This window comes from Tenrec ecaudatus, chromosome 14 (genome assembly GCF_050624435.1).
Source record: "Tenrec ecaudatus isolate mTenEca1 chromosome 14, mTenEca1.hap1, whole genome shotgun sequence".
Classification (NCBI taxonomy): Eukaryota; Metazoa; Chordata; class Mammalia; order Afrosoricida; family Tenrecidae; genus Tenrec; species Tenrec ecaudatus.
In genome coordinates this window covers 98,191,683-98,208,573 of record NC_134543.1, presented here as the reverse complement: position 1 = coordinate 98,208,573, position 16,891 = coordinate 98,191,683, and the positions used below count along the sequence as shown (strand labels likewise).

Sequence of the window (16,891 nt, the reverse complement as noted above, 5' to 3'; positions counted from 1 at the left end):
CTGGGGGTGACGTCAATTACCACTTGCCTCTCAGCAACCACTGCGCAGATCAGTCAGCCAAGGGCGGCTTAGCAAAGTGAAGTGAGCACCCCCAAGGTCGGACTCAAACAGCAAACCAAACTCACTGTCCCCGAGCAGGAGTGCTGACTCATATGGACATGGTAGGACAAGGTAGAACTGCGCCCATGGGTTTCTGAGACTGCAACTCTTAACCGGGGGGCAGAATGCCCAGTCTATCTTCCTGGGAGTGGCTGGTGGTTTCGAACTGCTGACCTGGTGGTTAGCAGCCCAATGCGTAACAACTCCATCAGGTGTCTCCGGTGTCACAGAGAACACAAATCCCCGCTGGGATCTGAACTCTGGTCTAACAGAGGGCAAGTTCTCGCAATTGGCTTCACCTACTGTTTGTCTCCAAGTTCCTGGATACTCTGGTCTGGGGTGACTGACCAGCCGCTTCCCCTCCTCCTCCTCCCATCAAGATGGCAAAGCAGAGCCCCTTCAAGGCTGAGTGGCGCCTAGAAAGCTGTGCCTAGACCTTTGCAAACCAGCCAGTCCCAAGTTCAGAGGTTCAGGCTGGCCCTGGGCCGGGATCAGCTAGGGCATAGTTGGGACAGCTGTTTACAGTAAACAGAAAGCTCCTGAGGAAGGAAGGAGGGGAGGGGCTGGGGTCGTCATGGAGACAGGGACTAGCAGGCCGGCCTCAGCCCTGCTCCACAACCAGTGGTTGACACAGCCAGCCCCACAGCCCGGCCCCATCTAGAGTGGAAGGTCCTGAGGGGCCTGAGCAGATAGACCCAACCTCCGGGCAGCACCCACTGAAAACACTGATCACCACTTATTAACATTAATAACCACTATGATTACACTTTCCCAGCATGCCTGGCGAATAGGTTTCTTCTTCTTTAACCCTAATGACCATCTGCAGGTGGTCCGAGAGTTGCTACTTTGTAAATGAGGAAACTGAAGTTCAGAGCCACTGGCTCAAATCACAGAGGCAGGTAGGAGAGCAGATGGCTGGCGAAGCTCTGAGCCAGGGGGAAACTGAGTCCGGGGGTGCCAAGGGGACTTCCCCGAGACTCTGGAGTTAGTCAAAGAGATTTCTGGGGACAAATCCTCGTGCTTCAGCCCTAACCACCAGACCACATGGCTTCTCCATGGCTTCAGCTGGGAAGGTCCAAAGAGAAACTCCCTTTTTCACCCCAGCCTGGAGTGTAGACTCTTCCCCCTGCTAACAGGGCTGGCTCACAGGAGGCTGGGCTGGGCCAGGGGGATGCTGGGGGGTTTCTGCCACACATACGGTTTCCAGATTCCAGGGGATAAAGAGGCCCTGAGGGACGGAAATGGGGATGTATGATGACAAATTTAGACTGCGTAAAAAAAAAGCCGAGAAACCCTAAAAAAATTGAAGCAAAAATTCCACTAGAAAACCAAAGGGTACGGTTTGGTTGTGACACCATGTGTCGTCAGCGGGGTCCAGTGTGGCCGGGGACGGAGCACCTGCAGGAACACTGAGGGGCTTGGCGGCCAGGTGGCCGCTTGGTCTAGGCCTCCTGTGGGTGGGGTTTGCACCCTAGGGAATATAAAAGGATGAGCTGTAAGATGGGGGGCCCTGCGGTATCCTTGAGACCCAGCCTTGAAGGGAAATGGGCAGGAGCAGAAGATAAAAGAGAGGCCAGCTGCCTGGAATTCTGGCTTGTAGCAGGCCCAAGGCCAAGGGGGACGAGGGGACTTCCTTGGGCTCCCAGGAGAGTGCCAGCCAGCCAGCGAGGCTGTTGTGCAAACTCTGGTGTGGACCACGAGGGGCAGGCTGGCACAGGGGCCACACCTGTCCATGGCCAGTGGGGCATCTGTGCAGCCCCCACCCACTTCTCTGGAGATGGGGTAGCACCCTCTCTACCCCAAGAAACCAGGAGACCTACTCCCCAAGCCCAGTCCTGCCTGGCCCAAGGGACCATGCTCTGCACATGCCTGGGGGCTTCCCTGTTCACTCTTCCTGAGCCCTCTCTCCCAAGTCACCAACAGAAAAGCCTTCTCAAAGACGCCCTTTTCTTCCAATCCTACCGACATCTGAAGAGACCACGGGGACATGTGCCGGCCGCTCTGAGATGAGGCTCACAGAATCAACGGGGAAGAGGAAGCCGGCCAGCGACATTCTTCGCGCCAGGCCGGGGGCTAACTTTGTACAGATGCGGTGTTACAGCTTCTCCCTAAGCGTCCCCACAGCCTCTCAAGGTCTCTTACATTTTTCACGCTGTGCAGGTGGGGAAGTAGCAGTCCCAGCAGAGACTTGCCCTGGCTCTTTTCAGAGTCTTCTCCCTGTTCCTCAGTTCCACACACGCCCTTTGCCCGGAGATGCATCTGAGGGGCGGGCCCAGGACAGCCTTTAGCTCCTAACAGACATGGGATGGATCTCGGACTATGGACGTTGGATCCCATGCAGAAGGGGCAGGATTCTGGATGGAATCTCATGTCCGCTAGCTGGTAGCTATGGGCTGTACACTTCCCCCCCCGTTAGATTCCGAATCTGTAAGACCAGAGGTGCTTTTCAAAGTAGGTTCCTAGGCATCCTGGCATCTCATAGAGATTGGGGCAGGGGTCTGGACCAGCGCCCCCTAACATCCCCCACCCCCACATACACACCAGGCCAGCTTCAGCCTGAGAAGCTCAGCATGATGTTAGTGCCTGGATGCCAACAAATGATTGTTTGACCTCTGACCTCTGTGTGTGCTCTCCATAGCTCTGACCTGGGAGTCCAGATGTAGGCAACAGGTCTTGGGCTGGGGGAGAAGCCCCCTGAGGGGCTGGGAGGAAGGGAAGCGGGGCATATGCTTCTGGGCTTTGGGGGAGCCAGGGAGGACACAGGGCATAGGTCAGAGCTGTAAGGAGAACGGGGAGGGGAGCTGCCGAGATCTGTGGTATCTGCCTCCCCTCCACACCTGGAGAACTTAGACCAACCTTTGGCCACAGGGAGCCTGGGAACCAGGAGCAGCGCCCCCTTTCTGGGGTTGGGCCAGTACCTTGTTCCCCTTTTCTGCCAGGCCTGCCCGCTTGTTCTCAGTGGGCACTGGTGACTAGCGGCCAACAGAGGGCCACCCTAACACGTAATGACTCGGTAGGACACTGCCTCACTGTTCAACTCATGAACGCTCCTTAGAGGACAAAGCTGCCCCCCAAACCCAGCTGCTCGGAGAGAGGGCCCAGATCCTCAAAATCACCCCTATGGAGGCAATGCTGACTCATAGTGACCCCCCCCCTCCCCGGGTTTCCTAGACTGAGACTGCGGGATGGGAGTAGAAAGCCCAGTCTCAGTCTCTTTCCTGAGGAACCGCTTGTGGTTTTGAACTTCGGACCTTGTGGATCACGACCCAACATGTGACCACTACACCGCCAGGCCTCCTCAGGGAGAAATGAAGAGGGGCTATTCTTGAAAGCAGCAGCCTCCTGGGCATCCCTTTATTAGCTGTCCTGGACCCCAGCTTTGCCTCATCCTCCCTGTCATCTGGGCACCGGCACACTGTTGGCCCTCTTTGGATGGCTTCCCCAGGCAGGGCTCCCGGAGTGTCATCATCCTGATGGCCCATTGGGAAGACAGTTGAGGGGCAGCTCCCAGGTGAGGGGACCAGCTGTCCCAGAACTCCTGCTTCTCCCTCCCGACCAACTCCAGGACTGCCTGACCACCGTCCACCCTCAACCTGCTGCAGGGGCCCGTCTTACCCCGAGGAAGCAAACCCTGCCAGCGGGTTCCTTTGTGGGCCCGCTTCTGTGTGGCACTACCCAGGGGCTCCACCGTGGGGCAACAGATGGACCCATGGTCTCTACATAACAATGGTGGGGGAGGGGCCCTGGCATCTCCAGCCTCAAACAGGAAGCGCAGCATGAGCTTCAAAGGACTGGCAGGGCCAAGGGCCGGAGTGGCTGGAGCCAGTGCCAGGACTGACGGCAGCCTGAAGAGATGTCTGCCAGCCCGGGATGCCCAGCCTGGCCATGGGGGTGGGGCTGTGGTCACCAAGGAAGCTGAGTGTCCAGCAGAGGAGGCCCTTCACTCAGTTGCCTCTGCTCTGGAAGCAGGTTGGGGAGGGGGCCTTGGACTAGGAGCAGGTTCTTTCCCAGGCCACAGGCAGGCCTGGCCCTCCAAGCAGGTTACCAAGAGGGGCAGGGCTGGCACCACGCCGGCCTCCCATCTCCCAGCCTCCAGCTCCCAGCTGCTCTGCCCAGAGCCTTTTCCTCTGCACTTCCTGTTCACACAGGGGGGGGCGGGAAGTGGAGGGAGGAAGCTGGGGGGAGGCCTGGGGCGGGAGTGGGGGGGAACCATTGAATAAAAGGAATTAACCGTTTCCCTCCTCTGACCTCTGGGAATTTCCGCCTGTGAAAATGTCTCGAAGAATCTGCAGAGCTGGGGGGCGGGGAGGGGGTGTGCCCCTCTTGCCCCCACTCCCCCCCCCCTGGCAGTTGCCTGTGGTGGTGGTAGTAGTGCCCCATAACTCCCTCCCTCTGGGGCCCTAGCCTTTTGTTTCCGTGGCGCCAGAGGGACAGTGCTGGGGGCAGCCAGGAGCCTGGTGGCCTCAGAATCCCCTGTCAATGGGGTTGGTGCCAGTCCTTGATCTTCGACCGGGAGCCCTGCGAGCAGGAGAAAGGAACTGTGATAACTGGTGGTCCCGGGGCATGAGCTCACACCCAGTTTGGCCAGGCACTGAACCCTGCCCCCTCTCTGCCAGGTCAGGTGCCCTTGGCCAGTCTGCCGTGGGGGACAGAAGGGAAGAAGGGCGTGGGAGCTGGACCTGAAACATGGGCAGGCCCACCCTGGGTGGCCACTCCCCAAGCCCTAGACTGGAATTGAGCTGGTCAGTTGGGGGAAACCAGTCGACAGCGCCCCCTGGTGACCTTTGCTGACTCGGCTGGGTGGGCCCCCCAGGGCTCTCTCAAGGGCGGGCTCCAGGAAGCACCTGCGCCTCAGGACTAGGGGCCGCCCTGCGTCTCCCCCAGGTGGCTTCCTTGTTTACAGGCCTCCTGCTCTGGCCCCAGCGTCACTGCCTGTGGCCACTCCTTCTATTTCCAGTGACCGCTCCAGAAGCAGCTCATTCATCTTGGCCCCTGCCCATGCAGCTGCCCTGCACTCCCAGCCCCTGGCCCTCCCCCAGGCTCAGGGCCAAGGCCCCCGAGGGCTTTCTCCCTCCCTGAGCTGGCTGCACTTGGTTTCCAGGGATCTGAGAGCCACGGCTTCCCTTTGCCCTGACGCACTGACTCACCGGAACGCCACTCTGTCAGTGCCAGGGAAGCCTCGGGCCTTTTCCAGGAAAGAGGAAGCAGTTTAGGACCAGATGGGCTGGCTTAGGAAGGACAGAAGGGGCAGGGGCGTCCCAGGCTGCCTCAGCCAAGCCCTCTGGGAGGAGGCAACAGTAGGGCAGTATTTGTTTAGCTCACATGTAGTAAGCACCCATTATGTGTGAAGACAGCCGCCCCAAGCTGTTCAATCCAAGCTAGCCACTACCCCAGGGGCAGGCAGGCGCAAAACTCACAATGGGAAACAGAGGGCCCCCAGCCCTCCTCCCGGCTTGGGTGGTAGGAGGGAGGCTGTGGGTCACAGGGCTGCTTGGAGCAGGGAGCAGGGGATCCTCACACCTGCCAGCAAGAGTGGGAAGGGAGAAGGGTAAGATTCGGGTACCCTCCAGCCATCACCCCACGTTTGCTTCTACTCTTTGTTTCTGGGGTGGAAGGCAGGGAAGATGAGGAGTCTAGGCCCTCCTGTCTGGCAGAGGCCAGAAGACCCTGTTGTTGCAGTGGCAACCCTGGGAGTGTGGAAGAGCAGGCTGGGGAAGATGAGAAACCAGCCAGGTTGGGTGTGATCCCAGAACACTGGTGTTATGTTTCCATATGGGCAGTTGAGGGACCGCACCCAGAGCGGGCAGTGCCCTGTGGACACCAGCCCAGGGGCAAAGGGTGCTTGGCTGATGTCATGGGGTGGCCCCAACTCCTGGCCTCCCTGAGCCTTTGCCTCCAGCTGCTATCAGAGGGACACAAGGGGAGGAGGGGTCCAAGAGATCAGAGCCAAAGAGAAGACATTCTGCAGAATCCCATGTTTTTTCACTCCCTTGTTCATGAGCTGCTTGAAGCCCCTCAGTTGGAAGAAGAGCGAGGGGCAAGTGGCCAGCCGGCTAAAGGATTTTGTGTGGAGCACCACCACCTGCTGGCCCGAGAGAAGAACAGTCCTGTGCAAACCCTATGCTCCCAACTGAGCCCAGAAGCCAAAGGTTGGAGCCGGGAGCCAGGAGCCAGGAAGTGAGTAGACTGGGCGACTCCATCTGAAGGCTTGGCTCGAAGGCCTGGCAGGCCCTGGCAGCCGCCGTGGCGTGGCAGCAGCCCAGTGCCCCCAGGGCTCACTCACCACCCCCAGGCCAGAATCCCCACGAAGCCACCACTGCAGCCACAGTACAGTTTGGACAGTTTAATGCTCCCGTGTGGCTGTCCACCCCTCAGACTGCGGCCCCATCCCGGAGCACTGCCCCCACCCCATGCCCGGAGTTAAGGGGCTGACAGAGGAGATGCTTCCTCTGAAGGAAGAAGCTGGTGATCGGGGGCCTGAGAGAGAAGACAAGGATGGCGCTCACGATCCGGGAGGTGGTGGGATGTCGGGAGGTGGTGGGATGTGCGTGGGGGCAGGAGGGGCTAAGAGCTGGTAGACACGGGGTGGGGGGTGGGAGGGGGAACAGGTGATGGGGTCTGCTCTCGGACTTCCCCAGGCTCATGCCCTCTGCTGGGAAGGAGGCAGGCGGTGGAGGGCCTGGTCCACAGGGGATAGGGGCAGCTTTGAGGAGCACTCAGCATGGTCACATGACGGAGCCTGGACACTGACCCTCGGGGCGCCTCCTACAGCCAGCTGAGATGCTCCTCCTCGTAGTGCTGGGGATCGATGAAGGGCCGGTCGATGGAGCGGATCATCAGCTCCCCGCAGTACACGCACTCGGCCGCCACCAGCTCATCCAGGTCGTCCTTGAGCTGCTCCCGGCTGGGGCCCCCAGCCGCCGCACCCCCCTCCACCTCTTTGGCCCTGGCAGAGCCCTTGGCAGGGGGCGGGGCGGCCCCCAGTTTTCGCTGCAGCTCCTCCAGCCGGGCCTGCTTGTAGGCAGGCAGGCCGGGCCGCACGGCCTGCAGCAGGCAGTCGGCATGGAACATGTGGCCGCAGAGGAAGAGGTAGAAGGAGCGGTTGAGGAGGGGGAAGTCACAGGCGGCGCACTTGTCCTGGGGCTCCACGGTGCCGTAGCGGCCGCGAAGCTCCTGCAGGTCTCGTCGGATGCGCTGGGCGCTGGCCGTGGCCTCCTCCATCTCCCGCTGCAGTTCCTGGATGTGGTGGTTGTAGGCCCTGAGTGAGCTGCAGATGGCCTCCTTGAAGTGGTCGATGGTGACGAAGTCGGGGAAGAAGGGAAGCACGTCCTCAATCTTGAGCAGGGGGCAGCTGGCCAGGCAGGCCATGGCCGTCTGGACGTCCTCCTCTTCCTGCACCACGTGCCGCGCGATCTTCAGCCACAGCTTCTTGCGTAGCTCCTCGTCCTCCTCAGGCAGGTCTGCGCACTGCTTGGCCAGGTCCACATCCACCTGCAGGAGCACACGCATGTGCTGGGTCAGCCCCGCCCCCAGGAGACAGATGATGAGAGACACATGCCCCGCTCCTCTCCGCCCCCCGACTCGCAGGACTTGATCTGAGAAGCGGTCCTTTCCCACTCAGGTAGCAAACATGAGTCGAACTCGCGGGGCTAGGGCAGGAACCTGTCTGGGTAATGGGCCACAAGGCTGCCCTGTCACAGCTATGGCAAAGCTGCCTGCCGCAGTGGGCCTCCAACTGGGCCCTACTCTCAGGCATTCTGTAACCCAGGAACCGACCTCTTGACTAGCATGTCAGGGGACCACACGCAAGCCAATGGTACATGCTCTGCAAAATGTTAGGGCAGAGTCAGCTCCTCTCCCTCCTCTGAGTGACTATCATGCAACAACTGAGGCCTAGGCAGGAACTTTTCATTTTCCCACCAGCTTTTTGATGTCCCCACGTATGCAGAACTCACCAGCCTTTTCACATACTGGTCTGTAATGCATCCTAGGCAGACAATGGCATCCCTGAGCCGTGGTACAAAGTGTTAATAGACTTGCTTGCTAGCTGTAAGGCTGGAGGTTCAGATACACCCACAGACACCTATCTACGAAGAAAGCCCTGGGAATGTGCTTGCCAAAAACCCTCAGGAGCATCCGATGGGGTTCAGTCGGTTCACATTTCCTGGCTGGCCCCCAGCTGGAGCGGGGTTGATGGCAACCGGTTACCTGGTTTCCTGGGGTTCGCAGCACAGCAGCGCCCCCACCTGGCAGCTGAACTGTCTATAGCACAGAGGTTCGGAGGGCAGCCTGAGGTCACACAGCAGAGGAAGCCGCAGCGGGGGCCACGACTCACACCCGACTTCAGTTCGGGGTCTTTGCCCAGTCCCCACCCCTCCCCCCCGACCTACCTGCAGTGCCAAGTCCACGGCCTCCTCGTACAGCTCCAGGACCTTGTAGACGTGGACGCAGGCGCGGTGGTGGCCGTGTTCGGCACAGAGCCGCAGAGCGTACTTGAGGTCGTAGTGTACGCGGTGAGGGCTAACCCCGGCCTGCTCCAGGTAGGCCAGCAGTGAGGCCGGCTGGCCGCGGGCGTAGAGTGACAGCAGGTAGTTGTGAATGGCCTGCTCCGTCTCGCCCAGCACATTGACGCAGAACTCCATGTAGCGGATGGCCTGGCTCACCTGTTGGGCCTCGCCCCCCTGGCTGTAATTCACCAGGGCAGGGATGAGCTGCCGGGCGTCCAGCCGGCTGCCCAGCTCGATCCAGGCGTCCACCAGCTGGCGGGGTATGTGCCGGATGAGGATCGGTGAGAATCTGTAGAAGAGCTGGGGGTCGCGGTGGCGCGTGAGCACGGCCAGGGCCTCCTCGTAGGCCTCGTGCTGGCAGTGGTAGGCCACCACCCGCTCGTAGTCCTGCATTATCACAGCAAAGTACACCATGTGCTCCGAGTCCCCATGGCTGGCCAGCAGCTCGTGGATGGAGGCCCGGCTGGCAAAGAGCCACTCCTTGTGGCGGGGGCTGCTGAGGAAGGCCCGGAAGCGCTCCCGGGTCTCCCGGTAGACGGCCAGGGCCTCCGGGTCATCCTGCAGAGCCCCCAGCCGGCTAAGATAGAGCTCTGTCAGCCAGGTGGTAAGCAGGGTGGCCTGGGTCCGCTCAGTGGGCTTCAAACTGGCCAGTTTCCGCTGGAGGAACTCGGCCAGCGCCTCCTCCTGCCGGGCCTCCAGGAACTTGAGGGCAATCTCCTCAAAGTAGCTCTGGGTCAGGGCGTAGCAGCGGGCACTCTCCAGGTACTGACGCTGGCGAAAGCAGAAATCCGCCTCCCGAGACAGGACTGTATCCAGGCAGTCGGGCCGCTCCCGACAGTACTCTTTGGCCAGGTCGAAGCGGTTCATGTCCAGGTAGGTTCGCCAGACGTCCCGGGCCTCCCGCTGCACGTGGTAGCGGAAGACGGCGCGCTCGGTGTGCACCCAGAGCTGGCCCGTGGACGAGTCCTTCACCATGTGCTGCAGTGGCCCGAACTTCTCCAGGAAGCGGTCCCGTAGCACCACCTGGCCCGTCAGCGTGCACACCGCCTCCACCCGGTCGGCCAGCAGCAGCAGGAAGTGGAACTGGGTCAGTACGATGGCCAAGGGCAAGCTGGCCCCAGGACCCACGCCCTCCGGGTACTCCCAGACCCGCTCCTCGCTCAGCAGCGAGTCCGGACGGCCGCAGTTCAGCGCGCCATACAACACACCGTCGCCCATCATCCAGGCGAAGGCTCGGGGTGCAGAGCGCAGCTTGGGGGTATAGAAGGCCAGCTCACTGTAACCCAGGTTGCTGGGGAACTCCCGGAAGGGGAGCGGGTGGTCGGTGTAGGAGGCAAAGAGCCCCGAGAAGCCCTGAGCCTCGGCCGCCTCGGCCGCGCGGCCTATGAACTGGAAGAGGCGCTGCCGAGTGGTGGCAACAACGAAGGCGCGGCCATCGGGGCCCCGCTCGGCTTCCAGGGAGCACACGGGCGCCGGGCCACCTTCTTCGTTCAGCACATACAGCGGTCGGAAGTAGAGATCTGGGGCAGGGCCGAAGAGCCCACCCTCGCTGGCCGAGAGCTCCGCCTCAAAGATCTGACCTTGGGCAGTGCCCACCAGGATGGGGCCGGTGCTGCTCTCCGTGCCCAGGGCTTTGTTCCAGCCCACGCTCTCCACCAACTGCCCCTTCCAGCGGGCCAGCGGCCGGACCTTCTGTCCATTCCGGTTCACATAGAGGACCTCGGTGCTGTTAAGAGCAATCAGCAGGTGCGAGCCTGGAACAGGGGAGAGCAGGGCAACGTAGGGGGATGCTGCCTCTTCCACCCTCACCCCCACCACTCTCAGACACGGAACCCTTCCTGGGGTGTCGCTTGCCCAGGCCCCACCCTCAGACACCCCCCCCACTCCTCACCAGTATGGTCCAGGAACATCTTGTGAACCTTGGCGTCATCCTTGCGCCCCAGCTCCATGTGGTTGGGCTCATTTGCCTTGCCCAGGTCAATGCTGCGGAAACCAGGGTCGCCACGTCACTCTGAGAAAGGCGGCAGTGGGCCACCCTCCCCCCCCCCCCACCAGTTTTTAAACCTTTCATTGTGAGGTGAAGGCGTCATGCTCGTGAGAAGCGGCTTTTGTCTCTGTGTAGCTTTCTCACCATGCTCATGCTTTCACACATTTCACTTGCTGCTTGGTCCTGCCCCGGGCACGCTCAGCACCACGGAGTCACCAGACCCTATGGCATGCTGAGTGTGAGTGTGTGTGTGTGTAGGAGACCACTTCACGAGAGCTTCAGGTCTCAAAGCACGACCCCTCGAAGTTGGCCTGGACACACATCCCATGTGGACTTTGTGGCTTTATCAACTTCTTGGTACAAAGCTAAACCATTCTATTACCAGGAGGTTAGGGACAGGCTAATTTTGTTAAAGGTTGTATCCCAGGCCAGATGCTGAGCTATTTTCAGTGCCTCCACCCAGCATTCCTGGAAGAGCAAGATCACCAGCTTGACATTCAACAATTCAGAAGACAGGTGTTTCAACTCCCCTCAATGGACGATCACTTAGCCAGCTTCCTCTGTTTCCTCTCAACTTTGTCCCTGGGGCAGTTTGGTCCTTTTGATTGCAGATGGCTGGCTAGTCTTAGCACTGGGAGTTCTTTTCTAGAGGTGCGCTTTACTCTCAGGGTCCACCAGTTGCTCTCTCATCTGCGGCTTGACCTCTCTTAGGGTTTTGAGTTCTGCTCCACATCTGTCTCCCATCCTATCCAGAATCTCCTATCCCTTCAGGGTGGCTGGCAGCAGCAGCTGACCACCAATGGACTCATTGTTTCAGTAGTATCTTTTTGGACCAGGACGCCTCTTTAATAATCTGATGAAAGACATAGCTTTTTGTCCTAAAATCCATATATGCACCTCTCTCTCTCTTACACACACACACACACACACACACTCCTACTGAAGAACTCCACCCACTTATTTTTAGAGGTCACTAAGCAGAAGTCTTTCCCGCTAGGTAATGGAGCCCCAGGGCACCGGGGAAGACAGGCAAGGGTACCCCAGACTGCTGGGGTAAAAACAGAACATGATCTCTGAGCACTTTCTACAAACCAAAGACCCCAGACCCCGCCAAGTAATTATCTCCAGTATTGTCTCCATCTGCACGGTAAGTCCTGAGGGATGCTTTTGTTTATACACTTTCCTTATTGTTTTTCAAATTATCTGCTCATTTCAATAAAGAATCGATGCAAAGATGTGTAAAGAAAAAGTTCACGATTTTCTTCCTAAATGCTTTCATTCCCAACTCTAAGAGCAAACTCCACGCTCAAAACGTAACTGGAGTGTCTTGTTGCTGTCTTCACACCGTGTGTATGAACACAGTCTACTGAAACTCACTTTTCGTGCTTGAGGATACCTGGGGAAGACTGCACCGGATCAGCCATAGAGCTGCAACACCGCAGGCTCGATCCTTATCTCGGCACCTTTGCAAATTGGTGCCTCTTTCTTTTCTTTTATTCATTCATTCATTCATTTTTGGGTGTCTCTCTTTCTGTGGGATGTATTTCTCAAAGTGGAATTACTGGGCTAGGGTTATAGGTATCTGAAAAAGAAACATGACCAGATGGCGTTTCCAAAAGATGATGACAATTTATACTCTCCGTGGCGACACATGTGAGTCCACTTCCCTGCATTCCCAGGATTGAATGCTTTTCCTTTATGTATTTTTAGTGTCGCTTTCAATGTTTGTCAATCTAATAGGTTAAAGAAAAGTGTCTTGTTACTAGAATCTGCACTTCTCTGAGAGCGCACATACCCTTATCTGTTTATTGAAAATTTGAGAAGCCATAGGATGGCCTAAATGTGCACATGCTGGATGACTAGCCAGAGTTTGTGGCTCGCACCCACCAGAGGCTCCTCGGAAGACAGGTCTGGCGAGCTGCCCCGAAAAGGACGCAGCCTTGGATGTCCTTGCGAGCCGTCCTACGCCCACACCTGGGTGAGAAGGCACTCACATGGGCACTGAGAGGGCCTATCTGTTCACTGCTTGCTGCTGGCCTCTTCCTCGGGAGTGCACAGTCTTAAAGGAGTCACAATGGAAATCCTGACTCCTGTGAAACAAACCTCCTTTCCCCAGCTAGCCCTTTCTCCTCCCCACACCCTCCCCAACTATCCTTTGTCTCCACCAGACTCAGTCCTTCTTTATTTATTTTCAGTCCTCTTTTGTTACTGCTTTGCCGGATAAGCTAATTTTCCATAGTTGAATACACTGACCCTGGGGCTTCTGGGTTCCTCGCTTATGTAAAATGGTCTCCCTTTGGCCCGAGGATGTGGAAATGTACTATATACTCATTTCATATCCTTGTTCATTTGTTATATTTAAATATCTCACCTAGAACCCATTTTGGGTGATATGGAGGCTTGCTTATACCTGCATGTTTAGTCCAGAGGGTTAAACAATTTTGCTGGTGCCATGGTAGTGCCATGATTATACCATGCAGCTGCTAATGGAACTAACTATCAGCAATTCAAACCCCAGCCGCTGTGCTGGAGCCAGATGTGGCCGTCGGCGTGCCACAGATTTACAGCCTCAGACACGCTAGGGAGAAGTACTGACCTGACCTATAGCCTTGCCATGAGCTTCAACTGCAGGGCATTTGGCACTTCTGCTTCCTCATATCCTATTTCCATTTATGTGACCCTGTTTCAGAATTCTAGACTGTTCCAAAGTTCCGTGGGACTAAGCTGTGGTAGACACTATCGTGAACTGACGAAAGAACAAGTTTGGAGAGATTGCACCGCTGCTCCGTGGTAGGGCTGGGTTCAGAATCCAGGTCTACCTGAATCTTCACCACTGTACTATACTGGTTCTCTTTGGAAAGAGATGAACTACTACTCGAAAATTCCAAATCCACTGTTTCACCTGTGAAGCATGTCCATTATTCATCCCCAATACCACCAGTCTACCCACTTCCCCAAGCCTTTGTTACCGGAGCAACGTATCCTTGCCCAGGCTCATACAGAGCTGGTTGCAGGAGACGACCAGACTGGTGATGCGCTCTGAAGGGGTAAAGTCAATCCGCTGCTTTGTGAAGATGGGCACCTCCTTCTCCAGCTGGGCATTCACATACCCTGTGGGCAAGGGGGGAAGCACAGGTTAGCGATGGAAGAGATGGAGGAAGGCAGGGAGAGACAAGAAAACACAAAAACAAAAAAAACGGGCTTTTGCGAACAAATAGTCCCTGGTTAATCACCTGCACATTGTGGGTCTTAGGCGCTTCCTACATTTCTGACAACAGTAAGGGGTTGGTTCTTTGAACTCTGGAGATGCTGATGTACTCGGTCCCAGTTTGGGTGGGTGGGTGGGGGGACTTGAGGATTTTCCCCTTATCAGTCTTTGACTAGCAATCTCAACTCAACTAGTCTGCCCCCACTCTCTTCCTGCCTCCCCACCCCACTGCAGGAATGCTCTCAGTAAGTCTCAATGAGAAGGAGGAATTGGGTGTCCTGGGAAAATCTCCCAGGTGGTGTTAACAAACTGCAGCTACGTTCTCTGTCCTCCGTACGTTCATTCCACCACTGCTGCTCAGCATAACCTAGCACTTCCGATCCAGCTGCCTACTCTGCGCTCTTTTTTACAAAGCTGACCCATAACTCCATCCAGGGTGCACAAGGCCTAAGCGGTAGGCCTTTTTTACCCCACTGTGCAGTGACTCCTTTCCCTCTAGGACCTAGAAGGAAGGTTCTCGAGTCTGGGTCCACCCTCTGGGTCACCTGTGACATTCTCCTTTCATCAGTTTCATCACCAGTTCCCTCTCTCCAAAAAGGGGCTGGTGCGGGTGCCCCGAATCAAGCACCAAAAGTCTGGAGCCAATTTCCAGATGGCCCACTTGCCCAACTGCGGCGCAACAGGCCAGTCACTTCCTTCCCTGGGCCCCAGTTCCCTCTCCGAAGGGCCCCAGTGGTAGAGCTTGGATCACATGCCTGCCCCGTCCATTTCTATTCACGAGCTGGCGGCTGAGAACCGGAGGAGAATCAGGGGCCTAGAACGGCACAATAGGGCCCTGGAGGTGAACCGGAGCCCTGGTGCTTGCAGAGCCGAGAAGGGGCGTGCACCACTCTTCGCTTACCCGAGTGGGGGATGCCCACACTGGGACAGCCGGGCTGCAGGGCTGCCGAGCGGGACAGCGAGTCCTCATACTCATCCAGGATGGACGCCATGGTGCCTGGCGTCTGGGCCTTTCGTCCGGGGCCAGGGGATTAGATTACAACAGTCCCTCCCTACCCCCACCCCTCACCCCTCACCCCGGGCCCTCTCCAGTCTCGTCGCTGACGTCTCCTCTTTAAAATCCCGAGGGCCTTAAGAGCGAGAAGACTTGGACACCCTCCCCCTTGAATCCGGCCCAGTGCTGCACCCCACCCCGCCCCCAAAAGATCGCGGGCTTCCTTCAGCCGATCCCGGGGATCCCAATCTTGCGGCCACAACTCGGCGGACTCGCGTCCCCGAGACGCATGCCTATAACGCAACTTCCGGGTTCTCAGCCGCCCACGTACGCTGGCGCGGGGACGCCGTCGCCGGGCGCTCGGAGGCTCTGCGTGGGCTGCGTCGCTCTGGAAGGGCGGGGGGAGCTGGGAGCGGAGCGGAGTGGAGGTTCTCCGCTAGGGGGCACCCGCGCCTCGGGGGGAGCGGTGCGGCGGGGCTGACCCCGGTGCAGTTCCGGCTCTCGACGCTAGGAGGCAGTCGCGGCTTTCTCAGTCCACTTCACGGCCGGCCCAGGCCGGGAGCCCGGGCCGCGCACCTTTCTAGACTAGGTGTGCCTCTCTCAGCCTCCCTGGTCCAGCTCCACTCCCACCTTGCCCGCCCTCCTCGGTCCTCCAGTCATGTCCAGTTCCTCAGTCTCATCGCTATCTTGGCCCTGACTTCACGAGGCTCAGGTAGAGCAGGGCTGGCCGCCCTTCTCCCACCCGGGGACCCACCAGCTTCCGCCGGACTAGTGGGAGACCAAGGGCCAGGGAGCGGCTCCTGGTTGAGACGGAGACCGAAGGGACAGGTAGGCAAGGGGAAGCGCGGCCCAGGAGTGCCCGCCCCGTTCATTCACTCAAAAGTGTTAAAGCGCTTGGTATCTGGCCTGGGCCTGGGCAATCCCTCAGAGGCCTGCGAGAGGTCGGGTCATGGGGCACCTGCCCTGGACGCCCCTTGGGAGGTGGTGGTGGAGCAGTTTCGATTGCCAGGGCAGTTTCCTAGCCAGGGCAGTGAGCTCTCATTCACCAAGTTCAAACGAATCGCTGCGTATTTGAAGAACGAGTAGAAACTGGAAAAAAAAAGGTAACTTTGATGTTGAAAAAAAGGTTTGATGTTGAGGGGGGCGGGGGAAAGAGGACCTGATGCAAGGGGCTTAAGTGGAGGGCGAATGCTTTGAGAGTGATTGGGGCGGGGAATGTGTGGATGTGCTTTATACAATTGATGTATGTATATGTATGGATTGTGGTAAGAGTTGTTTGAGTCCCTAATAAAATGTAAAAGAAGAAAAGAGAAAAAATGATTAGGGCAAAGACTGTACAGATGTGCTTTATACAATTGATGTATGTATATGTATGTATGAACTGTGAAAAGAATTGTATCAGCCCCAATAAGTTGTTAAAAAAAAAAAAGGGTTGATGTCACCAAGTGCAATAACTCATGCCCCCCTCCTCCTTCCCCCTTCCACTGGACTGCCTTCCTCCACCTTCCACAGGGAGCCTTTAGTAATGTTTATCAATCCTTTACATTTTTAAAACTGTGAAACAAGCGGGAGTTTCCATTTCAGATCATCAATTTTGTATTATACAGCTTAAGCTACTTAACAACCCCACACCCCCAAGAGCTTGCCTCCCCTCCTCCCCTTTGCTTTCTCTTCTTCCTTTGTTTTATTATTGGCTTCCCCTTCAACCAAACCAACTGTCTTAGAGTATATGAATACTAGCAATAAAATGATTTTGGAAAATCTTTCTACACTGAATTGCATTATTAATACTGAAAAGACACCTTTTCTTTTTTTTTTGCTTTTTCCTACTTCATTCTCGAAAATGTTGCTCATATAAGTTTACAAACACTATCACAATATTGTAGGTCAAACACCAGAACATTTGATAAAATCAGCAACTGTAAACCACAGCACTAAACAGTGTGGCTTATAGCACATAGAGGTGAAACCACAGAACTGAAAGATTATTGTAATTGATGAGGTGCATGATAGCTCTGACCGGAGCTCACTCTAAGCCAAAAACACCAAGCCCTTGAACTATTGAATTGAATGATAGGTGCATGATGTGCCAATAA

At 57.1% G+C, this 16,891-nt stretch overlaps 1 protein-coding gene across 2 annotated transcripts; it reads right to left on the bottom strand.

Moving 5' to 3' along the window:
• Nucleotides 1–6,427: 6,427 nt before the first annotated feature.
• On the bottom strand, nucleotides 6,428–15,086 carry VPS18 (VPS18 core subunit of CORVET and HOPS complexes). 2 transcript variants are annotated; one of them, XM_075530850.1, is made up of 5 exons: nucleotides 14,703–15,086; nucleotides 13,563–13,704; nucleotides 10,498–10,589; nucleotides 8,490–10,360; nucleotides 6,428–7,590 (listed from the first exon to the last, which is right to left on the bottom strand). In XM_075530850.1, exons 1-5 carry the CDS (start codon nucleotides 14,791–14,793, stop codon nucleotides 6,865–6,867), a joined length of 2,922 nt encoding a protein of 973 aa, XP_075386965.1. In that variant the 5' UTR covers nucleotides 14,794–15,086; the 3' UTR covers nucleotides 6,428–6,864. The 2 variants fall into 2 exon arrangements, with proteins under 2 accessions (XP_075386965.1, XP_075386966.1); XM_075530851.1 differs by lacking the exon at nucleotides 14,703–15,086 and adding an exon at nucleotides 11,971–12,175 and having other exon boundaries at nucleotides 13,563–13,699.
• Nucleotides 15,087–16,891: the final 1,805 nt, after the last annotated feature.

Coding starts and splice junctions, on each gene's coding strand:
- VPS18 (XM_075530850.1), bottom strand. CDS start 14,793: ATGGCGTCCATCCTGGATGAGTATGAGGACTCGCTGTCCCGCTCGGCA. Junction 13,705..14,702: donor TGTGGGCATCCCCCACTCGG/GTAAGCGAAGAG, acceptor CCTTGCCCACAG/GGTATGTGAATGCCCAGCTG. Junction 10,361..10,497: donor GATGTTCCTGGACCATACTG/GTGAGGAGTGGG, acceptor CCCCTGTTCCAG/GCTCGCACCTGCTGATTGCT.